Genomic DNA, 27731 nt, shown 5'->3' with positions numbered 1-27731 from the left:
CACAGCCTCCATCTTGGTTGCCTGAATCCTCTGCAACCACGTGGCCTCTCTCCCTGCAACAACATGGTCTCCTCCAGTACACATTAGCATAACCAAGCCCCTTCCTAAGCATGAAGGTAATTAACTGTTATCACCTGAGCACCATTTTTAACAATAAAAATGAGCAAAACCAGAAAATACAGATTTTCCAAACTTATTTGTCCAACAGCTAACCTTTCCTTCCCTCACCTCCTCTTATCATTGCTTTTTTACTGCTGACCATTTTCTTCTTCTCTTTTTTATTTTTTTGTATTTTTCCAAAGTTAGAAGCAGGAAGGCAGTCAGACAGACTCCCACATGCGCCCAACTGGGATCCACCTGGCATGCCCACCAGGGGGTGATGCTCTGCCCATCTGCGGTGTTGTTCCTTTGTGGCTGGAGCCCTTCTAGCGCCTGAGGCAGAGGCCATGCAGCCATCCTCAGTGCCCAGGCCAACTTTGCTCCAGTGGAGCCTTGGCTGAGAAAGGGGAAGAGAAAGATAGAGAGAAAGGAGAGGGGGAAGGGTGGAGAAGCAGATGAGCGCTTCTCCTGTGTGCCCTGACTAGAATCGAACCCGGGACTTCCACAGGCCAGGCTGACGCTCTACTACTTAGCCAACTGGCCAGGGCCTACAGCTGACCATTTTCTAACATTGGTCATGGATGTGGTAGACTCTCAGCCACCACTACTCAAATTCACCCGCTCCCTTGAAGCTAGTGACTCATTAGAACCTACCCATACTTTTACTCTCAGCTCATTCATTGGGGGTTCCCGTGGCCCCAGTCATGTTCCTGCCACAATCCCAGTGACCCACTTTAAGTTCATGTTCCTGCCATCCTAGCTCCATGCCTCTCAGCGATCCCCCTTTCCATCCCTAGAAGCCTCTTGAGCTTCTGACTCTGGCAGTATTAACCAGTAGCAGCAGCTGTAGCACAGGGCACTTTACTGCCTCACTGAAGAGAGTTCCAGTCCTTGGCCTCAGCAAAGGACTGTGTTTCATCCAGGTCAGAGCTGTTCAGTGTCACTAGAAAACCAAAAGTATCGCCATCACCTGAGAGCTTTTTTTTCAGGCCCGACCTTAAACCTACTGAGTCATAATCTATGGAATTGGGAATCGGAAACCATGTTTTAACAAGTTCTCATAATAATGCATAGGTATACAAAGATTGGAAATCATTATAAACAATGGAAGATGAAATTCTAAATGGACTTTTCCATAGAAACAGTGTCATAAATTGCACTTTTAGGTATTCAGTGTTATGCTTTATTAGTTTATAGTTTTAGTAAAGTTTCCAGTTAAGCCTGTAAGTGGATCTAATGTTTGGGTCAAATGTAGATTAAGTTATCAGTCATCTTATTCAGAAACCTTTTGTACTATAGAACCGTTTAGAAATACACTAATGAGTTAGGAACTATTTTTGAAAATGTAGGATGTAAGATTTTTGCACTATTTTTATTATTTGCTGATTAGTTCATATTTTGTGTCAGTGCAGAAAGGATATGTTGCAACCAGCATACAAAAATATGTGCGATTTAGAAATGTAATGAGATGAAAATTAGGCTCATGGCCTTTTTTATGAAGAAAACGTTTCCTCTGTCATGGTTCTGGTTCCACTATGAAACTTCATTCTCAGCCATTTAGAGCCTATTTCTGACTATAGCCAGGAATCTAGAACAATGGGTTCTATTTTATTGTCCAGATTGAAATGCAGTAAGGAAGGTAAACAACTCATTTCCAGTCTACGGAATTTCCAACAGTTTCTGAGACTTATGTAAGTTCTTCTATATCCCGGGGTCATGATTGGGATAGTGATTAGTTCTCTTCAACTGCTAAATTTCTAATAACTGAGCCTTCTACTGTCTCCTGATGGTAAGCTTCAGGTTTAGTTCTCTTTATTAGTTTGATGTGTATTCATAGAATACAGCTTAAAAAATAATTCTCTCAATAAACATTGATTAGCTCAATTGATAACAAGTCAAAGATATTCAGGGGACTACTGCCTAACCAGTGGCTCTCAGAAGTTTATCTTAGGCCTCTGTCTGGTCATAACTGTCAGAATTTTTCTACCTTTTTTAAAAATTATTTTTTTAAATTATTATTATGTTTTTACAGAGACAGAGAGTTAGAGAGAGAGGGATAGATAGGGACAGACAGACGGGAAGGGAGAGAGATGAGAAGCATCAATCATTAGTTTTTTGTTGCAACACCTTAGTTGTTCATTGATTGCTTTCTCATATGTGCCTTCACTGCAGGCCTACAGCAGACCAAGTAACCCCTTGCTCGAGCCAGCAACGTTGGGTCCAAGCTGGTGAGCTTTGCTCAAACCAGATGAGCCCGCACTCAAGCTGGCGACCTCAGGGTCTCGAACCTGGGTCCTCCGCATCCCAGTCCGACGCTTTATCTACTGCGCCACTACTTGGTCAAGCTGAACCTTTTTTTTTTAAGTGTCTCTTTTACTGCTTAGGACAGGTATCTAGAGAGTCTGGAGCTTGTGAAAGAATTTTAACTCCAGGTTGCTATTTCTCCCCTGAGATCCACCTTTCATTCAGGAGATATTTGACTGCCTGCAGTGTATCAGGTACTACACTAGTCTCTGAGAATACAAAATCAAATAAGATTCTACTTCTGCCTTTGAGTTATTTACTTATTACTATAATAATAGCACAAATGAGTGTGTATGAGAATTGGGTGTTATTAGACTCAATCAGCAGCTGACAGCCACCCAAGGGAAATTTATTATAGAATATTGGGGTTACCCAGATATTCTAAGGATGAATAGGTCTTGGGAACAGTTGGAACTAGGTTAGGTACTTAGACTCCACTAGATTCTCTTTATTTCTAATCTGTCTCTTGTTTTACATAATCTGCTTCACTTCTTTATTGTCTCTCTTTGCCCCAAACCTCTTTGTCTCTTTCCATTTACCGTGGAGCAGGCCTAACAGCTCAGCTAGGATCAGGTGGCCATCTGTAGACAAATCAGCTATGGCTAGGGACCACTCAGGTGTGTGAGTGGGATGGAGGGGGGTAAAAGGGAAAGACAGTATAAGAGAGAGGATCTAAACAGATAAAATATGGCTCTGCCAAGTCTTTGCTAAACAGTTCCCAGTCATTTATTCTCTCTCTCTTTTCTTTTTCTTTCAGTGAGAGGAGGGGAGGCAGAGACAGACTCCTGCATGTGCCCCAACTGGGGTTCACCCAGGAAGCCCACTAGGGGGTGATGATCTGCCCATCTGGGGCATTGCTCCATTACTCAGCAACCGGAACACTTCTTAGCACCTGAGGTGGAGGCCATGGAGCCAACCTCAGTGGCCGGGGCCAACTCACTCCAATCGAGCCAATGGCTGCAGGATGGGAAGAGAGAGAGAAGCGAGGGGGGAAGGAGTACAGAAGTAGATAGGCGCTTCTCCTGTGTGCCCTGACCGGAATTGAACCTGGGACTTCCACACACATGGCTGATGTTCTACCACTGAGCCAACCAGCCAGGGCATCTATTTTCTTAGTCTACACCAGTGGTAGTCAACCTGGTTCCTACCACCCACTAGTGGGCGTTCCAGATTTCATGGTGGGCAGTAGTGGAGCAACCAAAGTATAAATAAAAAGATAGATTTAACTATAGTAAGTTTTATAAAGATTTATTCTGCCAAACTTAGCAAAAATTCGACATAAAGTATTTGGTAAGTAATTATTATTATATGCTTAACTTGCTGTAACTCTGCTTTATAAATTTTATAAAGTAACTTCCCTACTCTATAAATCACCATTACTGTGGAACTGGTGGGTAGTTAGAAAATTTTACTACTAACAGATACAAAAGTGGGCGGTAGATATAAAAAGGTTGACTACCCCTGGTCTACACAGTTGCCCACATTTACAGCTAAAGAAACTGGGTTTCAGAAATTAGCTTGCCCAAGTCACACAACTAGTAAATGGTAGAGCTAGGAAACCAGTTCAGGTTTCTGGTAATCTTCATCAGAGTAACCACTAATTACTTAATGGTTACATTGCAATGTTTTAAAACTATAATAAAGCAACCTTAAGACAATGTGGTGCTACTTTCACTGAGCATTCAAGGACTGGAGGGATTTGTCCGACAGGAAGAAGTTAGAGTATTCCCGGCAGGTGGAAACGTGTGCGAGAATTGTGTGTAGCAACACTGCTCTCTGTAAACAGCAGGGTATGTGTTATGGCTGAGAATGGAGGATGTGAGGAGAGCAGGTGGGGAGGCTGGAGATAGGGAGAGGTGCAGATCATGAAGACCTTTGTATGGCAAACTAAGGAATTTACATTTTATTCTGAAGCCCAGGGGTCTGTTTATAGAAATTTGAGCATGGGAGAGACATGGCCATATCCACGGTTGAGAAAGTCTGGTCACACCCTACAGGTGTGTTGAAGGTGGGGGAAATAACTGGGTAGGAGGTCTGTTTTTGCAGTAGGGCTTGGAGGATGTGATAAAGCCCTGAATTAAGATTGCAAATGGGGATTTTAGTCATAGTTGTGATGGAGAGACTAGATGTGGGTGAGAGTAAGAGGCTAGGACAGTGGTTCTCAAAGTGTGTGCCAGGGCACACTGGTGCGCCCTAGAAGATTTCCAGGTGCACCCTATGGTATCCCAGAGAAATATGTGCCTGTTTGGGACCAAAAACCAACAGGGTTTTTGGAGTTTAGATTTTTGGGGGACAGAGGTATGGGGAATTGGCTGTAAGCTGACAGTCTGCCCAGCCCCCATCTCACTTGCCTGATTAGGTTGCAAAAGGCTGTTGAGCTGTGGTGCTGGATTGTTTACACTACCCCCCATATTCCCCAGAAAGACTGGAGGCAAGTTTCTTCTATCCTTTGTTTGGTGTAAAGTTAAGATGATATGTATGGTGGGGGTTTTGGATTGATGATTAAACATAAGGAATTGTCTCTTGAAGCCTTTTGGATTTCTTAAAAGAAGAATATGTGGCAATACCTAAAGAAGCTTTGGACATTTTACTACAGTTTTCAACATTCTTTTTATATGAATTAGGATTTTCTACCCTCAACACAATTAAGAGTAAAAAGAGAGGAATTCTTCAATGTATTGACGAGGAAATGAGAGTTTGCCTTTCAAATATATGCCCAAACATTGAAGAAATCGCTAGGACACATAAGGTTCATGTTTCTCATAAACACAGGAATGAAAAAACTTAACAAATTTGGCTTGGATCTGCCAAATTTGCTAAATCTTACTAAGAATGTATCTATATATATAAAAAGATAACTTTTTTGTTGTTTATTTTTTTTATTTTTTATTTTTATTAACTTTAATGGGGTGACATCCATAAATCAGGGTACATATGTTCAAAGAAAACATGTCCAGGTTATCTTGTCATTCAATTATGTTGCATACCCATCACCCAAAGTCAGATTGTCCTCTGTCTTTGTAACCCCTCTTTTTTATGAATTCTAAAAAGCATAACTGAAAAAATGTAACATAAAAATGTTTTTAAATGTCAGAATAAATTTAATTTTGTATTTATTTCATTTAATTACCATAAAAGCACGCTTGGACTTTATATTTTTTTCTTTAATATTTGACTTATTATAACATATTTCTCAGAAATCTGTATATAGTGCTCCTCCAATTATTTGTAGGATTTTAAATGCGCCCCGACTTCAAAAAAGTTTGAGAACCACTGGGCTAGTAGGATCGGAGATGCTTCTGGGAATTCGTGGTCCACTAAGGCAGGAGCAGCAGAGGGAGGATCATACCTGAGACAGCGGCAGATCACAGGAAGAAGGAAGAATGAGTACAAGTTTGGGCAGCTTGAATTTGTGCAATATGCAAATACAGATACTCTGAAGGCAACCAGCCATCTGTCCTGGAGACATGACTAGGGAAGTGTTTAGTGCTTAGATCTTAAATGCAGCCTTGGAAGTAGTGAAGGGCTTCCAGGGAATGTCGGGTAGGAAGGAGAGCCCTGTTGGGAGCCGCAGGGATCAGCAGCTCTTAGGGCTCACTAGCAGCCCCCACACCAAAGGTCTGGTTGGGATAGGATGTTTCAGTCAATCATATATTTCAATTTATTGTATGTCGAGTATGATTTACCAGATATTAGAGAATTATCTTTGCAAGACAAATACCTTTCTAAAGCCATGTTCTTGTAAATTAATTTTAACTCTGAAAGCAGTTGCGGTTTTGCATTAACTGGAGGTGTGGGTGAGGGCAGTGATAGATCAACTGTTGGAAAATAATTCTTAGAACCTTCCCATTCAATGCAGAGATCCTCAGAGGGTCCACAAAAGGTGGCACACCAGCTTTTGGACATTTGCAGGGAAGAGATTCCCACTGTCTGAAGTAATTCAGTGCTTTGCTGTGCAGCTTTGCACTGATGGTGTCGGAACTCCCTGTCTGCCACCTCCGGGTCCCCTTTTGGCCTCTGGGATTGCCTTTCGGCACAGCAGTGTTTCTGTATTGAGAGAGCGCCCCATCCTGGCCCGCCACGCCCTTTCCGTGGGGCTCCCACTGTGCAGAGCAGTATGACTGAGTGTGCACCTGGTTGTGAGGCAGAAGGTAGCATTCAGATGAAGGTTCCACCCAGAGACACACTCGTCTGTGACTGCATCAGCCACTGCTCTGCTGCGTCTGTGTGGGGTCTCACCCCACATGTTCTGCTCCCAGGTTCATTCGTGCTTATTATTAATATGTTTTTTTCTTTGGGACATAGACTCATTTTTCCTGAAACCAGGTGATGGGACACCCCAATAACCATATTTTATTCTTTAAGAAACAAACAGGCAGGCTTAGCGCTTGGTCGTCATTCTGGTCTCCCCTGTGGGGCGTGATGGAGAAAATGAGTTCCTTTCTTCATTTATTCGGCTAACAGGATGGAGTGCCCCCTCTCTGCTGTGTGATATTCATGGTTGCGGAGACCATAGCCAAAATCAGCAAACACAATCATGGAGTATATCTTTCCTTGAGTAATGAAAATATATTGGTAGCTTACTTTGTTCTTTGTATTTAAGAATAATATTGGGCATCCGGTTTACAATAATTTCCATTCTTCTCATGCATTTGTCTTCTTCAATGTCATAGCAAACTTTGTACTTTCTAACTTTTTGAGGATGGAGAGGTCAATTTACCTAAAATGGAACCCAGATTGGCCCTTCTGGGGCCTCAGTGTAAACTGGCATGGTCTTTCCCTTGTAAACTGGGGAGGCTGGAATTGTTAACTGAGACTTGACATGGTCTGTGCACAAAGGTAAAGAAATGTTAGATAACAACTAGCTTTCAAAGGGCTACTTTGTTACTGTTCACTCTTTAATCTGGAAAAAAAAGCAGACTTTCACTACAAATTAATGTTGACAGGGGTAAAGGTTTTTCAAAGCAGATTGTTTTCAGTTAAAGTTATGTGTTAAAAAAAAAAAGACTACAGTAATGAAAGAGAAATTTTTTTTTTTTTTTTAGGGAGAGGAGGGGAGGCAGAGAGACAGATTCCTGCATGTGCCTCAACCAGGATCCAACCAGCAAAGTCCACTAGGGGGCGATGCTCTGCCCATCTAGGGCCCTTGCTTCGTTGCAACCGGAGCCATTTTTAGTGCCTGAGGTGTAGACCATGGAGCCATCCTCAGTCCCCTGGGGCCAACTTGCTCCAATGGAGCCATGGCTACAGAAGAGAGAGAGAGAGAGAGAGAGAGAGAGAGAGAGGTGAAAGGGGGAGGGGTGGAGAAGCAGATGGTCGCAGGTGTGCCTTGACTGGGAATCGAACCGAACCTGTGATATCCACACACCAGGCCAACCTGAGCCACACTGAGCCAACTGGCGAGGGCCAGGGAAATTATTGCTTTTAATGTCTACTTGCAGTAATACTGTGCTTGCCTCAGAAAAGGCATGTTGGAGTGCTGAAACCCTGAGACATGTCACAATTTCTTCTTGTAATACCTGTGTTCTATTTATAGGTTGTTGTGCAACTAGTTTACAAGAGCATCGTTTTTGTAAACACAACATGTTGTTTAAAACGTCAGTTGCTATGGGGAAATGCCAGAATAGCTTGTCTCAGATGTTTAACTAAGTCATTTTGTCTGTAATATTATTGGGGTCAATAAAATGAGGATAATGACACCACCTTTCTTGTGTTCAGCATTACAAGCATTAACAAAGTTGTTAGTTGTAAAGTGCTTTAAGCAGTTTGGTTTTCCAACAGTCAGAGAACCACCCAGTAAGCAAGTATTGCTAATTATGCCCATTTTACTGATGAGAAACTGAGGCACTGGGAGATGTAAAGTAACTTGCTGAAAGTCATGCAGATACTTACTGTCTGATCTAGGGTTTCAGACCTGTGTAATCTCATTCCCCCAAACTGCATCCCAAATTTCTAGCCAAGAGAAATGTGTCTGCCTGCCCCCCACCTGGTGTTTCCTGACCTGTCTTGTGTTAAGGTGGCATAGTCCGCACATTTGTGGATACGTGGCTGAGCGGCCTCCCCCTTTCATATGAAGGACAAGAGAACATTTTTAAAGGTCGTCTTTAAAGCAGGCATCAGAATTCCCAAGTTAGAGTTTTATCCTTCTTACCAGCAATAATACTCTTCTGCATGAAATTGTCCTTCTTGTGTTGCTTTAAGGTTAAAAGGAAAATGTCAGAGCCCTAGATTGCCTGGGACTTTTCTTTATCCCAGAGCAAGGGAACAGCTAAGATTGTATCTAGGGTTTTTTGAAGAAACGGCTGATGAAGATTGATTTATTATAAATAATGTCTTTGGAGATTAGAGTACTTTTACCTTTTGGTTTCATTTTATTACATTTTATTAGTTTCAGTCTTTTATTTTTTTTTAAGTTTTCTTAAATGAGAAGCAGAGAGGCAAAGAATCAGATTGCTGCATGTACCCAACCAGGATCTACCCGGCAAACCCCCTATAGGGCAATGCTCTGCTCATCTGTGGCCATTGTTCCATTGCTCAGCAACTGAGCTATTTTAACACCTGAGATGAGGCTGTGGAGCCATCCTCAGCACCTGGGGCCATCCTGCTCCAACCAAGTCATGGCTATGGGAGGGGGAGAGAGAAAATTGAGAGAGGGAGGATTGGAGAAGGAGATGGTTGCTTCTCCTGTGTGCCCTGACCAGAAATCAACCCAGGTCGTCCACACACTGGGCTGACGCTTGACTGCTGAGCCAACCGGCCAGGGCAGTTTCAAGCTTTTTAAAATTCACATTTTTAAGTTACATATTTGAAATTGGCTTTCACTTTTTAAAAAAAAAAAATTCATTTCTCTCACATTGCTGATGGTACAGACACATCTGTTGAATAAAGAAAGGAAACCTTACTTTTAGAATTGGAATAGGTTGAAGCACATTGCTTTTCTCCCCTTTAATTATCAGCAGAAGTTAAGCATGTGCAAGTAATATTGTTCTAAAACTGCAAAAAGTAGTTTTCTACTTTATTTAATGTGAAACTACCCAAACTCAGAATCATTTTGGGGGAAGGCCTTTATTTTGATTTCACTTGGCCCCAACAGAGTAGCACTGTGCCCTCATGTGGGAATTTCTCCAGCCACTGAAAGGGTGCAGACTTCCTTATCTAAAGCGGAAGTTGAACTTTGGTGATAGTAATGGTTTTTACAAGAGGACCCAGAGAATAACTGAAAGGAGATGTCCAGAGGCAGCTTTTTTATTTTTATTTGTACTGTGTTAAAAGTTCATTTCTAAACAGCCAATATGACAAAGAAAACACTGATGATGTCTGTGTGGGGAGATTTATAGGACAACACCATATCTTCTTTTGATCTTGGGTGTCTAATTTTTTATCTTCATTTATTGAATTGTATTGGTGAGGTGAATAGATTCTAACAATGGCCACCAAATAGAACCGAAAAATATATCCAAAGCTGATGCTACGAGTAACAAGATGCACATTAAACTACCCAACCCTACAGTATCTCTCTCTTTGCTTCACTTATACATTATTTGTAAGCATATGACATTTTTAGCTTTTGACTTACAAAAACAGTTTCAGAGAGTTCAGCCTAATAGTTAAGTTCAAGAGTCAGCACACATTTTCTGTAACGCTATTGATAGTACATAATATCGGCTTTGTGAGCAAGGGACAGTCTATCAAAACTACTAAATCTGCCATTGTACCTGGAAAGCCACCATACACAATATGTGAATGAATGAATGTGGCTGTGTTCTAATAAAACTTTATTTATGGACTCTGAAATTTGAATTTCATATGTTGCAAAATATTCTTCTGATTTCCCCCTCCCCCCCAATAACTCAGAAATGAACAAACCATTCTTAGCTTGGGGGCCATACAGAAACCCGCAGTGGCTTGGATTTGGCCATGGAGCCATAGTTCGCTGACCTGGTTAAGTTGAAGTGGGCTTCTGCCGCCTTTATCATTTCTGGTATCATGGAGCATTCTGTTAACCAATCTCAGGATCTCATCCTGAAGTCTCCACATTCAAGACTTGTTTCATTTCCTCATCTCCCTTTGTGATCAGTGTTCTGCCTCAGCTTGTTGCCACAGAAACCTGAGAGTCCATCTTCCTCTCTCCTCCACCACTGTGTCCAGCAGATTTTACTAGGGCTTCTCAGTTTATCTGCCTCCTTGCAAACCCTCTTCTCTCCTCCACCTAGAACCATTGATTGGCTCACAGCCTGTTTGTCACCCGGACTATTGTACAAGACCTTAACTGATCTCTTTGTTTTTGTCATTTATCCTCTATCATCCATCCTCTGTTAGGCCATTACTTTCAGTTTCCTAAATAATTTTTATTACACCAGTCCTTTGTTTAAGCATTTTTAGATTCCTCCCATTGGTCACGGGCTCTTCAGGATCAAGTTCCCATAGGATTTCCTGGGTGCTTCGGACGTGGATCCCAGACCACATCTATACTCAGGTCACTTCCAGCCACTCTTTTTAAAGTTCACATCACCCTATATTTTTACAGGCTGTTCTTGTGCATGAAGAGCCTCTCCTGGTCTTTTCTCTGATGGTTGTTCTCCCGCAGTTCATAGGACTGAGCCTCACCTGTGACCCTTTCCCTGACGACTTTTGCCGAGTTGACCTCCTCCTCTCAGCTCCCTTGTGACACACACCTCAGCAGCGGCATTGGTTTGAGGAAATTGTAGTTACTTGTGAAAAGGTCCCCCTGTTGATGACTATGGGCCCTTTGAAAGCAGAAAGCATGTCCTAGTTGTGATCATTCCCTATTTGGTTACACAGTAAATATCTTAAAGTAATTATTTTAATCAATGTGGTGAACATACACTGTCCATCTAATAGTTTTCTCGGTTTCTGTGTGAAGTCATAGAGATCTGACTGCAGGATTGCAGAATCAAGTGACCCTGGGGCCAGAGCGGTTCCTTACGTGGCAGATGTGGACAGCGAGGTCTGGGCTGTGCTAGTGAAGACATGTCCTGCCTCGTGGGGCTGCCTCCTGTCACGTCCGGCTGACTGGTGTCACGCAAGAGTTTGACAGCTATGTAGCCTGATGCATTGGTTTTCAAGAACAATGGGGAAAATTAAGATTTTTTTAATGTAAATATTTTCATTTTTAAATATTGGCAACTAGTTCTTTTTTAAAAAAAACTCTTTGTGGGCAAAATTTTTAAAGTAACAACCTGTCTGTAGACTGAATGTGGACCCTGAGACCCCAGCTCGCAGCCCCTGATTGGTCACAGGCCTTCATCAGCCATAGTCAGAGCCTGGGAACCAGAAGGTGTAAGTTCGCATGGTGGGAGAAGACAGGCAGGTATGTGGTCTTCTCCTGGCTGTGTTTACCCTGCCTTCTCAGCCATGCTCTCTCCTCCGTGTGTTGCACTTAGTCAGCGTCCCAAATGTGAAAACCAAACACCAGAAAATTCCGTTTCATATCATCCTTTCTCCTTCCTTGGAAACACCCAGCTGACTGTTAATAGAATGGGCCTGGGAGACCTCTGCTCCCCTTCCTACCCTGAGCGGGGGCTGCAGCTCTCTGGGGGAAGCTATTACTCTTGATGGATGTCTGCCCACATTTGCTGATGGCTGTTACACGAGGCCTAGGTTTCTAGTCAGAACCTGGTTTTCCTGTACACACACACACACACACACACACACACACACACACACACACACAGTTAATCCCTTGGAGCTAGGAATTAAGTTGTCCTTATGCTCCAGCCTGTATGATGGGTGGTCAGTAACCACTTCAGAGAATCACAGGAAACATTGCCTAAGAGGTTACATGGAAAAGAGAATTTTAATAATTGATAGCATATTTAGCCTTCCATCAATGATTCATTTCTCACCTCTGCCCCTGCAGCCTTTTGCTGTCTGCTTCTCAATTGTTTGTGAATCCTCAATAGCTCACCTCACCTGATGGCCTTTATAAAGCATCTCCTCTTTCTTACCTAGTGTAAATTGCTGCCTGCTTAAAAGTGTTAACACTTAATGTAAGCTTTTCAGCCTAAACTGTTCAGGTTTTTATTTTCTTTAAAACCAGAACAACCACCACACACACACACACCACCACCACCACCACCACCCCTACCTCTTTTTGGTCATTTTCTGTGGGTCTGGGACCAGAGCTTCTGAGTCCAGTAGCCAGGGCCTCAGATGGCATCTGTGGGCATGTCTGGGTAGGAACCTAGAAGCAGCAGGTTCATACCATGTGAGTGCTTTCCTGTGTACAGATCACGCTCATATGTATGCAGCGGTGGGATTCAGCCGGTTCGTACTGGTTCGGCAGAATCGATACCTAATTTTTTGTTGAGTTTGGCGAAATGGTTGTTAAAATGGCACTTGTCATCAGAGTTCTCTCTAAGGTGGGTACCTGGGCAGCCACCCAATGCAGAAATCACAGATTTACATTTCTTACTCTTTTTTAACATTCATCTGCATAACAGTGTATTCTGAATGCCTATAGTAATGTTCATTCCATCTACAGGGGGAAAAAATTGATGGAACTGTGCTTGTAATATTTATTTATTCATTTCATTAAACTCATTATATCTTTGATGAAATACTACATTTTAACTCCCTCACATGTGTTACTTTAGAAAATGAACAGATAATGTAAAGAGAAAAAGTGCCAAACACCCAGGGGGTGACAAGCTGTTGGAAATATCTTAAATAACAGTTTTATTATTTTTTGTCATGTATTATTTCATATTTTTTCATTGATATTTTAAAACTTTCTGATAATCTAGTTTTGTCTACCTCTTTTATTGTTCTTATTTAAGTATTAAAATGCATGAAATAATAAACTACCTTTCAGTATATCTTTTTTTTATACTTAAAATGGTCATGAGGGCAGAAAACAGGTTGTTGATTATTTTAATCCCACCGCTGCATGTATGGCTTGAGTGTTATAATAACTGAGGAGAGGACTCAGAGGAGTGCTGGCCTTGCTTGGGCCCCTGTTCTGGGCAGGGTCATGCCATGCCACTTGAAGGCTCTGTGTACCTGGAGGGGGCCATGTGTCTGTGAGGCAACCAGAGGGCTGCTGATGGGAAGGAGTGGGGGTTGGGGATTCTATTTAAACCAGCATGACTGGATAAAGCCCCCCACCTGGGCCCAACAGAACAGGTAGATAGCTTTGTATTTGATATATTATTATTATTTAATAACATGCTATCAATATATTGAGTGCTCACTGCTTGCTGGTCACTGTTAAATACTTTTCATGCTAGAGCAGTTAATTCTTACAACTCTTATGATTAGAAGTGACTTACCATCCCCATTTCAGTGGGAGAAGGCAACTTGGGCAGGAACTCACAACCAGAGCTGTCATTGGCAGAAAGCAAGTTTGGACTAGGTCTTTCACAGGGTATAAAGGAATTCCGTCCCTGTTTGTCCTTCTGTACTCTGCCAAGTAACTCATGAAGGGGAGGCAGAGGGTGTTGGTAATGAAGGACTGACACTTACTGAATGTTTAGCACAGTACCTGAGAATCCTTTAAAAAGTCAGCTGTGACTTTCCTTTGTTGATTGACTATCTTTTGTAAATCTTTTTGATCCACTAGGAGTTCTCTGGACCAGTGGCCTTTGTGACAAAGGCTCACTACTTGAGAGTACTTGTCTCTGTTTAGTAATAGGAACCTGTTCTATGTGTTATTATCAGACAAGAGTGCTTGTAGTCAAGGTTTTGACCAAATGAGAAGGCAAATATCTTGGTAGTTTAATCATTGCAATTAGAAGCAGTACTTTTCTACTAAAATTCAGGTGGAGTAGTTTTTTTTTTATAAAAATTGTGACTAGAGTATGTATTTCACAATTAGAAGGCAGGAAACAGGTTTTCTAAGTAAGTGTGTGACAGTAGCATAGAATGAATTGCTTGCTCTTTTTAAATGGGTTCTGCTATTGCTATGCTCTTACACTCATGGTTGTAGTCATTCCTGGTATCCAGGTCATAGCTTCAAGCTGTATCTGATATTACACAGATGATTTTTCACTTCCAAGTACTTAAAATCCTGTGTTTACCTGGTTTTACAAGAGGGGAAAACCTAGGCGCTTTGATTCACAGGGTATAAAGGAATTCCGTTTTGCCATGTGTCCCTCTCCCAGGGTAAATGTGCCGTGATCTTCTAAGAGTTGCAAGACCTGGATGTTAACTTTCTGTATTGAAGAGCCAGTAGCTACCCTTCCCCTTCATCCTCTAACAGTTCTTTCACCCAAATTTTAATCCTAACTACAAAATTACCCTATTCTTAATTTTAGATTACTAAAATCTCCCCTCCTCAACACACACACACACACACACACACACACACACACACACACACTCTCTCTCTCTCTCTCTCTCACTCACACCGCACCCACCTCCTACCTTAGTGGCTCCCAGGATTTAATCCCTGAAGTACTGCTAAGGAACTGAGGTTTCTTGAAGGTAAGTGACTTGACCAAACTCTCTGCCATCCACTATTGGTGACTCACCTTTAAAAAGGAGAAAATAATGGTGGCTAACTCCTAGAGGGGGCAGGAGGATTAAATAAGTGAATTACTAAATGTAAAATGCCAACAGCAGTCCCTGACACATAGTTAGTTCTCAAACAAATGTAAGATACTATTATGACTCCACATCTGGGATGTAGCAGAATCGATCCCTGTCTGATTTTGTTAATTCACTCCACAAAGATTTGTTGAACATCCATCATGTTGCTACATTCTGGGAAGATAGCTTGTGTTCTTAACTGCTATGCTTGATTACCTGCTGTTTAATGTCAAGGATGTTGTTTTCCTGCTTTGTAGGAAATTGGAAAATAAGGTCACCAAAGATAGGATGATTGGTGGTCCACCAGCATTTTGTTCAAGTCTTAAGCATCATGGGTAGGTTATTGTTTAGATAAAGCATGCACATCTTATAGTCCTTCCTGTTGATCTCAAGAGAGTGCCAACTTTATATTGGAGCATAGGACAAGGGGGAGTGTAGCTACTGATATAGAGGCTTGCATTTAAAGAAATCATTGACTCTGTTAACAGTATGATGCTCCTTAGCTTGGGAAGCAAAGTTTTTCTCAATTTGTACTAGAGTAAAGGTTTCCTTTACATTTAGTAAACAAAGTATTTGCCTTTGAACAAAATCAAATATATAAGTTGATAGAGGCCAAGCTTTTGAAAATAAAGTAAATTGAGAAAAATCAGGACTTTCTCTTAAAGCTGTATAGAGTAAGGAGTTTGCAATAATATAAAATGTCAGATAAGAGTTGCATTAAAAAAAAAGCAGTGGCTTTAAATTAATATGACCTTATCATATGAATCAGATATCTGACCAAACAGGTTGACAGGGTTGGGGCTGCTATTTTCCCAGTAGGAGGCCATTGCTGACTATGTGATATTTCACTGGTGTCCTTCACAAACTGTATTGAACATGAAATAGCAAGGCAAGGTCACTGGATTGTTCTCTGGCCTTGATGAGTCATTGCAGTACAGCCCTCTGAGCCAAGAGCTGATAAGAATAGGACACATGGTAGGAAAATCAAACCACCAAGAGCTCAAGCAGGAAGCACCAGGAGCTCAGTAGTGTGTTCACAGCTCTGCTGTATTCAGCTGAGTGACCACGTGCATGTCACAGCCTTCTAGGACTCTGCATTTCTTGTGCATAAAATAAAGTTTCTAGGGTCTCTTGCTGAAGTTCAACTTTGGAGTTTAATATCTGCTGAGAGAGATAAGAGAGAAAGCTCTTTCAGAGGACAGTGCTTCGTGATTTATGTAACTATAGTAGCTTTGTTGACTGTTGGAAAATAGCAGTGGCAGATGAGTCAGCCTGGCACGCAGCTATTGGAGATCAGGGATGCTTTTTTTTTTGCTTAAAAAAAAAAAGACCTGAGAACAAGATAACTTTAGGTGCTAGTGGTCAGGGTGATGCCAAGTTCCAGAAATAGCAGCTAGGCTCTTGTACAGAGAACAATATGGTGGGGGTGCTTATCACAAACTGGTTTTCCCAGGAGAACCTCCATTTCATCTGTGCCTGGGCAAGGTGCCCCCATGGGAGGCCATTGGGAGTAACATCCCCATTCAACGACCAGTCCCACCCCCTGAACATGTTGGTTGGGACATCACTACCAGTGTCTAAGAAGAAGCAGGTGGTAGTTTTGAACCTCCTCCTTCGGCCTGGTTTTGTTTTCCAAGGAGGGGCATAAAAAGTCATTTTTTTTTCCTGTATTGAATGCCTCCTTAGAGAGAGTAAAGGCAGGGCAGCAGCTAGACCTTGAACTTTGCTGACCTCCATCCTTCCATCCTCAAGAGGATCAGAACACCAGAGGCAGATTTGATCTCAAAGAGATGGACGAGGATGTCCACCTTCTTACAAATGCCCCTAGGCCAAAGACTTTCAAACTCTGCAAGCAATAATCTAGTTTTTAAAAAAGTTACACAAAACTAATATATAAAATGAATGAAAGTAGGCCTTTGTTTCTAAAAATAGGATTAAGTTGAAGTTTGTGATAAACCCAATAAGAATAATGATTAATACAGAAATTTTGATTAGTATAGAAATTTGAAATAGGAGAAATAACAGATGACTAGAATGGTCTTTTCACTTAAACATATAGGTAAGTACAGTTGTACATCAGTATTTGTGGGACATTGGTTCTAGGACCCCAGAAAATACAAAATCTGTGGGTGTTCCAGGCCCTGATTATAGAAAATGGTGTAGGACAAGGCACATAGTTGGCCCTTCACGTCACAGATTCCCAACCATGGATTTTCGATCAATTCAAAAATACTGTTTTCGATCCAAGGTGGGTTGAATCCAAGGTTGCAAAACTCATGGTTGAGGGGGCTGTAATTGCAAATGGTAATTTTTTTAAAACAATTCTCCTTTCTATCAAGTGATACAAGTCAATTAAAGAGGAAAGGTGGAAGGCTTAATATACCAAGGCTGCCCAAGATATATAAACTGGCACATATTTGTTCAGTGTAACACGGGATGAACTTTTAAATTACAGGTATTGTCTTTTTCCCCAACATTTAAACAGGAAATTTAAAGTAAAATGTTATAATGTATGAGACACCTCCAGAGAATCCCGAGCTTTGGCAGAAGAGTGCTTGTACCCCACTCCCTAGTTCTTGCGGACTCAGATCTCAATTTGTTCTCTGTTTCCTGTTTGGTTGTGGCATGGATGTGTTGACTTATGGAGATCTATACAGTTTTCACAACTAAAGAACATTTTATATAAGATATGGTGAAATTTGAATGAGATTTGCAGTTTGGTTGACAGTATTGTATTTGTGTCAGTTGCTTGTTTTGATAGTATGCTGTGGTTACGTAAAATGTTACCATTGGAGGAAGTTGGGTGAAGGGCACATCTGCATCTATAGTTATTTCAGAATTTAAAGGTAAAAAAGAAGTCATTTGAAAACAGTAATCTTATACTCATTAGGAAATACAGCCACATTGAGTGGTATACACACCACAGCTATAGAGGGGATTTTCATTCATTTAACCTTTTAAAAAAAAAGCATCTTTTCTTTCCTTGCTGCTAAGTTCTGAATCCTCCACACCCCTATCACTGACTGTGCTGTGACACTGTTGAAGTTTTGTAAAGAAAACACAGCCAAAGGCACATCTAGGAGAGCTCTTTGGAGAAATCTGTTTTAGCTGCTGCTTAATTAATTAATAAGAAAATGGTGCTGAAACCCAAGAGCTCAGTCTGATACAGAAAAAGGCACTTGAATAAGGTAGCATGTTTTTTGGAATCACTCCTATGCTTAAACATTTAGTAATTAGGCCAAAGCATTGTTAACATGCCGTGATATCACGATGTGGCTGCCTGTGCAAATCAGCGTGTCCTACAGCCTCATGTGATGATGCACTGTGGTGAGTATTCTGCAGAAGAAGAGAGAAAGGATAACTTAAAAAGAATGAACCTTGGACCCACTCCCTTCTCTGTGTTTAAAGTGAAAGTGGGCATGGCAGTAGTGTGCTGTAAATTACTTCCTTGTTCTTTGATAAGATTGATGGTGATTGTGCCTTTTTAAAAAAAATACTTCATTTCTTGATTTTACAGAGAAGGGGTTGGAGGATTGCGAGAAGTATCAGCTCATAGCTGCTTCACTCTAGCTGTTCATTGATTGCTTGTCATATGTGCCTGGACCGGGCAAGCCCCAGGGTTTTGAACCAGCGACTTCATCATTCCAGGTTGATGCTCTAGCCACTGAGCCACCACAGGCCAGGCTGGTTTTGCTTTTTATCACTTGGAGAAATGCAACAGAACTCCCTGAGTGAACAGATCTCTCTTCCTTGTTATTGCCAAAAGAATGATTATCTTGTGTGTTTTGACTATAATGGATCGATGGAGTTGATCACATCTGTCAGATACCTGTGAAGGTGAACTGAGCTCAGAACAGTGCGTTAATGAATGTTTTAATGTGTTGATATAATTCTGTTTTTAAAAAAACCTGATCACTCAGGAATATAAACAGTCCTTTGTGTTAAGTGGGGGTGTCAGTTTTGTGCCAGGTGTGGAGTGGAGACTGCCTTTGCTGACTCTGGGGACAAAGCTCTCAGCTTTCTGGAAATCACTGTCTGACCAGCTTTCCTGGCTTCTTCTCCAGGGTTATCAATGCCGGGAAGAGCACACACAATGAAGACCAAGCCAGCTGCGAGGTGCTCACTGTGAAGAAAAAAGCTGGAGCCATTACCTCTACCCCCAACAGGAACTTGACCAAGAGACGGTCCTCCCTTCCCAATGGGGAGGGGCTGCAGCTGAAGGAGAACTCAGTAAGGCCCTCCTTTATCCCTGGGGGGGGGAGCACACACACTCTGGTCTCCCTGTGTGGTCGAGCTGAGTCCAGGTCTGTCATGGAAGAGAGAAAAGCTGTGTCCCTGGAGTTGGTGGAGTGGCAGGTGTCTACTCAGGCTGTCAAAGTTGAAGGTGACATATGTATAAAGAACTGGTGTTTAGGTTTTTAATCTTTAAAGTAAATAAAACACCCCAATCATATATAGATTTTATCGCAAGAATTAGTATAAGGAACGTCTGATGGTTTGAAGGTAGCTGCTACAAGGGTTTTGAGAAGGAAATGGTTTGGCAGCCTCCACAAAATGTGGAAAGAACTGTCGCCGTTGGCTTACAGCCCTGCTATGACTTTACCCTTTTATTTCCTTTTCTGGCCCATTGGAGTTGTCCAGTTGGAGCCTGTGCCTGATGCTATGGAAAATTAATATTTGTTTCACTTGACCCAAAGCCCTTTATCCCATGGGACGGCCCTGCACAAAAACCACAAAGCGCTGCTCCTCTCTCCAGTTTCTGGAGGACAAAACAAACAGTTCCTCTCTCCAGTTTCTGGAGGATAAAACAAACAGCCCCAGAAAATTCAGAAGAAACATTCAGAAAAGAATAGGAACTAATACACACTCTGTCCATCAGCAGGTTACTTAGTCCTGCAGAAAAGAGACATCGAATGAATGACCCAAATGTGACTATTTATTCTGACAATCTTGCTGATATTTTTGTATGTAAATTTTTATACGGTTGGAAAGGACCTAGGATTCTCTTTGTAGAATAAGAAATAGTGTCTCATTGCATTTATGTTTAAGGAAAAAGAGTACTGATTTATTCTGATCGTATTATTTCAGCTCAGAATGAGAAAACAGAGTGACCCCTGGAGACTTAACTGCTGTGCTTGGTTTGCAAGACTGAAAGAAGCATTGACTTCCTCCAAAGTCAGATGGGCAATGTAGACTAATAGTGGTTAAGGCGCAGGCTCTGGAATAAGACATTGTAGTGCAGTCCATTACTTATTAAGCTATTAATTTAGGAATAGTTGTTCATTCTTTGTATCTCTGTATTCTTGTCTATAAGAAGGAAATAACATGGTAGTAACTACTACCATGGTTAGAACAGGCTGGTTGGAAGTATAAAATCCAAAAGTCAATAGAAAATGTTGAGCTAGAATCTTAATGAATCAGTCTTGGATAAATACTGTATTAGTGGGTGATTATCCTAAAGTTAGTCCCACTCATGTCATTCTCTATGGATAATGCCCACTAAATTTTGTATATTTATTTATTGGCTAATTGGAGATCACACAATTTCTTTCATACCTACTTTTCAGATTTGGGGGATTGAGTTACTATGGTAAAGGGCTTAGAAAATGTACAACATTAATGATGATTGAGTCTGGGTGCCAGTGACTCCCTGCCACTGGGATTATACAGTGGTTTCTATAAAAATAAGACATTTGCCCCAAGGCCAGTCAGTGGTGATGGCATTTTTTCTTCAGGTGAAGTTTCTCTTAGAAATGGAGCCAAGAGTAACTTTTTAACTTCCTGTCCTATGAGCGAAGAGATCAGTGTGTAAGCACTTTCGGATGGAGCCTTGACCTCCTGTGAGGGTCCTGATCTCTGAGGGGTCTGTGCGGTGCTGGCTGGAGCGGACACACCCAGTCCTCCTCCCCTGCTGCAGCCGCAGCTGCCTCCCTCCTAGCTGCCTGTGTATTAGGCCTCTGTCAGAGTTTAAGGCAAGAGCCATTTTGCCTTTATTTATTTATTTATTTATTTATTTATTTATTTATTTATATTTTAAAGATTTTATTTATTGACTTTACAGAGGGCAGGAGGAACAGGAAGTGTGAACTCATAGTTGCTCCCTTTAGTTGTTCCTTGCTTGCTTGTTGCTTCTCATATGCGCCTTGACCAGGCAAGCCCAGGGTTTTGAGTCAGAGACCTCAGTGTTCCAGGTCACCACTCTATCCAACTGTACCACTGCAGGCCAGGCATGTGCTGCCTTTATTTTTTATGTTATGTATATCTTCCCAAATTTTACTATTTTAATCACTTTCAGGTATACAGTTCAGAGTGGCATTAAATGCATTCATATTGTACAACCATTTCCACCTTCCATCTCCAGAACTTTTCATCTTCCCAAACTGAAACTCATCCCCATTAAACACACTCTCCTGTTTCTCCCCCTGCCATGAGGTTGCCCCTGGCAACCACCATTCCACTTTATGACTCTATGCATTTGACTTACTCTAGGTACCTCATGTAAATGGAATTATACAATATGATATGTCTTTTTATGTCTGGTTTATTTCATTTGTCATAATGTCTTCAAGATTCACCCATATGTAGCATGTGTCAGAATTTCATTCCTATTTAAAGCTAAATAATACTCCTTTGTGTGCATATACACCATTTTGTTCATCCATAATGCTGCTGTGACATGAACATGGGTGTACTAATATCTGTTCAGGTCCCTGTTTTCAGTTCTTTTGGATATATTACCGCCGTGGAATGGCTGGATGATACGGTAATTTTGTTTAATTTTTTGAGGAACCACCATACTGTTTCCTACATCAGCTACACTGTTTTACATTCTCACCAGCAGTACACAAGGGTTCCAGTTTCTCTACTTCCTCACCAACACTCATTAATTTCTTTCTTCTTGTTTTTTAACAGTAGTCATCCTAGTGGGCAGAAAGATGTATCTCATTGTGGTTTTGTATTTCCTAGTGATTAGTGATTTGAGCATCTTTTCATGTGCTTATTGGCCATCTGTATATCTTCTTTAAAGAAATGTTGATTCAAGTTCTTTGCCCATTTTTAAATTAAATAGCCTTTTTTATTGTTGATGTTTGCCCTGCTTTTTAAAATCTGGATAAACTATAATCTAGGGTGGCAGATGACTCATGGAGCGCTTGTGTATTGGGAACTAGATGCTGAGGATTCAACAGAGAGCACAGCAGACTGAAATCCCTACTGGCAGGGAGCTTATGTTTATTGAGAGAGACAAACAGTTAAAATACATAGTATGGCAGATGATCAACTCAGTGGAAAAAAGCAAAGTAGAGAAGCGGGAATACAGGAAGTGGGAGGTGCAAGTAGTTAGAGAAGGCACCACCGAGATGATGACATTCGGGCAAAGACCTGAAATGCAACTGTTTGGAAAAAGAGCATTCTACCATTCTAGATAACTGCAAGGACCCTGAGGTAGGAACAAGGCTGGTGTTTTAAAGAAACAACAAGAAGGCCCACGTGGCTGGAGCAGGGAGAGAGGAAAGCCTGGGCTGTAGAGATGTTGTCTAAAAGGTAATGGGAATGTGGTGATGCAGTCCAGCAGGACCTGAAAGGCCTGGTATCAGGACTTGGGCTTCTCCTCTGAATGAACAGTTTACTAAGCAAAGGACACTGGATACACTCCTTAAGAGCCCAGTGATCTTCCCATCTAGAGGACATCCCTTAACTGAAATACGGCGGTGCTTAGGAAAGGGTAGTGGCCTAGGTTCCAAAGCAAGAAAACATCTGCAGGAGACAAGTAAGCTGGGTCTGCCCCTCCCCCATGAACCTGTCTCTTCATTCCACAAACATGTATTGAGCGCTGTCTGTATGCTAGGCTTGGGGATAGGAAATGAATTCAGCACAGTTTCCACAGCTGAGCTGAGGAGGCAGAAAGAGTCAATAAGCAGCTGCACTCCAATAGAGTGAGTTTTAGGAGAAAGATGAAAAGTCAAGATTTTTCTGAAAGCCTAACTTAGATTGGTCACTGGCGCTTTGGGAAACAAGGAAGGAGAGGGGATACATTGGATTATGGAAGTCTTCCTGGAGAAAGTGACATTTCAGCTGCCATCTTGAAAGAGTAAGAATTAACCAAGCAAATAAAAAAAGGAGTTTCTGACAGATGGAACTCACGAATGCGAAGACTGGTTGGCATCAGAGCACAGGAGGCACGTCCTCCAGTGTGGCGGAGCACAGCAGCTGCTTGGAGCGTGACAGCCAGCAGCAGCAAAGCAGGTCTCACACATGAGGGCCATTTAGAGCTCTAAGAGGCTGGAGTTTTAACCAAATGACCTTCAACATGAGCATAATGGACAAGACAGTGATGGCAGTGGGGAAGCTCACTTGGCAGCGCTAGGGCAGCAGACTAGAGGCTGGGCCACCTAGGAGACTGGCTCAGACAGAACTCCGGGTGAGAAATGATGAAAGCTTGAAATCAGGCAGTGAGTAGAGCAAAGGAAGGCTCAAAAGAGAGAGTGTGAGAGACACAGTATTGGTGACCTGCTGACCAACTACATGGGACAGGGAAGAGTTGAAGATGCCAGGTTTCACCACTGGGAGCTGGTCCTTGAAGGTGAGCCATGGGAACAGGCACAGGTTGAAAGATGAGGGGCTGGAGAGAAATGACTTGAGTTTTGAGGATTCTAACTTACCAGGTATATATGAAGTTAGAAACGTGGGTGTGGAGCTCAGGAACAAGTCTAGGAAGGGGCTTAGATTTTAGGAGTTGCAAATCCATTGAAGTTCCAAGAAGACAGGAAAGCTTCAAGGAGGGGAAGCCCTGAGCCATGGAGAGGTCATAACAATAAGGATGAAAAGATAGGCAAAAACTATAAATGAGAAATGGGGTTGCAGGATAAATAATGGCATGATTACCATTTGCAGACAGAGATGACAGGCAGGAAGGGTGCAAAAGGAGGGTGCATGGGCTCCCTCTAGAATACCTGTGCTTCATTTCTCCCCTCTTCTTGACCTCTTCATCGCCAGTGAGTTTAGTAAGGTCAAGATATATATCTACATAGGTTTCTTTCATGTGAATATTACCTTCTTAGTGAATATGGAAGAAAACCTAAAATTGTCTGTGAATAAGATTAAATTCACACTGAAAATAAAAAGGAATTATAAGAGTTTTAATATGTTAGGAACATCATTGGTATTACAGAGGAATCCACTAGAAGTATAGCTTTCTATTTGATGACATCTTTTGTATTGAGCCGCAATAGGGTAGCAATAATATTTTTTCTTACTGCAGATAATTATTAATTGGTATAAAGAAATTTAAGGCAACTTGAAGCCATCTCTTATGCCAATTCATCAAGAAATCTTTTAGCCAAAGGAGTCACATTAATCTTCTTTTTTTTTTTTTTTTTTTTTTTTATAATTTTTTAGATTTTATTTATTCAGTTTGAAGAGAGGAGAGAAAGAGACAGGGAGAGAGAAGGGGGGAGGAGCAGGAAGCATCAACTCCCATATGTGCCTTGACCAGGCAAGCCCAGGGTTTTGAACTGGTGACCTCAGCATTCCAGGTTGACACTTTTATCCACTGCGCCACCACAGGCCAGGCTTAATCTTCTTGAGTGAAAACAAAGGTTAAAAAATAACTTGGTGGATAAAATAATATAAGCTATATCATGCCTCTCCTGGCTTCCATGAGGCATTTACAGAAGTAGAGTTGTTTCTCTATGTTTGAGTGAGCTCTTGACTGCAGCACCTGACTCATGAGAAAGAAAACACAAATCAATTTCAGGTTCCATCTACAGATAAGGAAAATGTCAAGGTAAAGGAGCAATGTTTGAAAGATGTCATAAAACTAAAAAAAAAAAAAACTTAAAAGGGATACAAGTAAGAGTTTTTATTTTTTAAAATTTAGAGATTAGTGATATAAGTAGTGAAATAAAGAAATAAACATCTCTTTTGAGTAATAGGTAAGAAGTATTAAAGTCTCCGGAGTGGATGTGAAAGAGAGAAGGACAAGTTAGGGCTGGCCCTTTCCCCATGTCTGGGTCATGTTGGCTGGTTTATGTGTGAAGAACCATAAGCCCACAGCCAGGTAGGGTGGAAGCAGGTGCTCAATGACGAAGTACAAGCCTCTTAATGTTTCCATGCCTCTGATTGTTTGGGGATACAAGGTGGGTATCTAGGAAAGAAGAGACTCTAAAATGCTGGTACATATTTCCAAAAGGTGCCTTCGTGAGATCTTCCCTTAGGAAAGATGTTGTCACCTTGCTGGGCAGCACCTGAGACTTCACAGCCTCCTGTCTGCCTCCCAAGATCTGTGGGAACTAATCACTATCAGTAGGTTTTCTTACCTCTGATTTGAGAGATTGTAAGGAGTCTTTATTTATCACACTCATTGCTGGCGCAAGGGAAAACATAGCTTTTCCAAGAGCTTTGCTTTTCAGTTCTTAAGGGCCTCGTTCTAGGAGCAGGATAAAAAGAGTTTACCCAATGAGTTCACTCTCGAGGGCATCTTATAGACCTCGTAATAAGAAGTTCCTGTCCTTCCCAGACAAGAAAAAGTTGGAGGACTTTATCACCACCAAACTAGTTTTATAAGAAATATTAAAGGGACTTAAAAAGAAGAACGAAAAAATATTAAAAATCTGAATAATTAAATGGCAATAACTACATAGCTATTCATAATTACTTTTTATTTAAATAGATTTTTTAAAAAGCTAGAGTATCAAAACTTACAGACTTTAAAACAAAGTCTATGCCAAAAGACAAAGATGTACATTTTTATACATTAACCAAGATATGGAGACAGTCTAAGTATCTATTGATAGATGATTGGACAAAAAAGTGATTACACATACACACACTGGAATAATACTCAGCCATAAAAAAGAGTGAAATCTTACCATTTGCAACAACACAGATGGACCTAGATATGTGAAATAAGATCTAATATGCTAAGTGAAAAAAGTCAGATAGAGAAAGAGAAATACCATATGATTTTACTTATATATGGAATCTAAAAACTGAAATACACAAATAGACAAACACATAGAGCAAACTGAAGGTTGTCATGTGGGAGGACATTTAGGAGGCTGGGTAAAGGGATTAAGAAGTACAAATTGGTAATGACAAAATGATCATGGGATATAAAGTATAGCCTAGAGTACAGTCAGTAATATTGTAACAACTGTGCGTGGTGAAGGATGGGTACCAGACTTATCTGGGGGGTCACTTCGTAAGTTATATCAATGTCTAACTACAATGTTGTACACCTAAAACTAATACAATATTGAATGCCAAATATAACTGAAAAATAAAAGTTCCTGTCCTTATGTAAGATGTGTGATGAGAGAATAAGGCACTGTAGCATTAACCAGGACATCCCCCCCCCCCCCCCATCTGACTCCCTGCTTGGAACAGATTGTTTTGGGCTTAAGACTAGACTTGTGGACACATGAATTCCAAGTCTATTTCCTTAAAAGTACCCTCATGTTGTGTAATTTAGTCAAAACACATCAAAGTATGTAGTTTCAGCATCTGTTAGTTCATTGTCTAATTACAATAGCCAGAGATGGCCATGCCCCTGGTGTGGCCAAGTTCATCAGCAGGGGAGAGGAAAGCTGATTATCTTTCTCAGCAGAGGCTGGGACAGCACTGTGGGAATTCATGGCAGATAGGATCATATTGGGGTGGGGAGAAGCAAAAGGGAAATGAGAAGGGGCTGTTTGAACTCTCTGGAGTGAAGATTAGCTGTTCTAGCCTGTTTTTGCAAGGACTCTTACCTCCAGCTATGAAGGTCGCTTGTGGTTCCAAAGCGACAATCCTGGAATATCTGGCCCTAGTTTGGCAGTCTGCTCCCTGCAATGATGTCAGCGATAAAAAACAAACAAAAAAGCAACAGGAGCAGCCTTTTCTTTCTCCCACTGTGTTTGTTGCTCTAAATTTTCCCTCCTAATGAAGGCCTTTGTTCTGTGCATGTCAAAAGAATATAACCTTTCTAAGTATTGCCTTAGATTCTTTGAAGCCAGAGTTCAGCGGTTTCTGTAAAAACTCCTGGTTCCAGGGACTGGGACTCTCGCCAGTGGTTAAGAAGGATGACTTTCTAACCATGTTATCAGGATGTTGTCAGTTAGAGTAACTTTACAGTTTCCACCACCATTAAAATTAATAAAAATTTTTTTAAAAAGTTGGGCAATATGGCAGGACAATCTCTTTGGAAAAGTCTGAGATAAAGGAAGAATAACTCCTAATGTTCGTGTGTATAATTTCAATATCATATGATACTAAGTTTTTCTCCCATTTCCATTATGATTTCTCTTTTGATTTAGGGATTATCTAGTAGTGTACCCATGTCAATTTAGCAACTGGATAACAGCTCTTACTGACTCAGTCGAACTGACTGAAATGAAATTGTTCATCATCTATTTTATTGTCCTTATAGTTTATTTTGTCTTGCTAAATTATTGATGTTTGCATAAAATCCTGGCCAAAAAGAAAAAGCTTTCTGATTGAATAATTGAGTGTCTTGAATTTGAATCCTAGTGTTACCTTGTGTTTGTGAACATTCCTGAGCTAATTTATCCATCAAGAATAATTCGCAATACAATTAAACCAAAACTGTTGGGAACTTTACACTCCCTATCTCTCAGAAATTAATGTTTATTTAGTATATTTTAAGAAATAGGACTAAATTGCCAGTTAGAAATAAACCCCAAATGAACTAAACTTATCCTCCAGCTCACTGCCTCATAATGTTAGAGGAATTGAGTCAAAGAAATCTGCATTTTATATTGTCAGCTCCTAAGAAGAAAGTA

General features: G+C 41.1%; 1 protein-coding gene across 3 annotated transcripts in view; it reads left to right on the top strand.

The window, feature by feature from the left end:
* Nucleotides 1-27731, top strand: part of PPM1H (protein phosphatase, Mg2+/Mn2+ dependent 1H) — a 372339-nt gene that overhangs the window by 136357 nt on the left and 208251 nt on the right. For all 3 annotated transcript variants that reach the window (XM_066258890.1, XM_066258891.1, XM_066258889.1), the window contains exon 2: nucleotides 19017-19182. In XM_066258890.1, the coding sequence (XP_066114987.1) occupies nucleotides 19017-19182 (166 nt within the window). The remainder of the gene's footprint in view (nucleotides 1-19016; nucleotides 19183-27731) is intronic.

Source organism: Saccopteryx bilineata, chromosome 2 (genome assembly GCF_036850765.1).
Source record: "Saccopteryx bilineata isolate mSacBil1 chromosome 2, mSacBil1_pri_phased_curated, whole genome shotgun sequence".
Lineage (NCBI taxonomy): Eukaryota > Metazoa > Chordata > Mammalia > Chiroptera > Emballonuridae > Saccopteryx > Saccopteryx bilineata.
The sequence above is the reverse complement of the archived record's forward strand: the minus strand, read 5'-3'. Positions and strand labels throughout refer to the sequence as shown.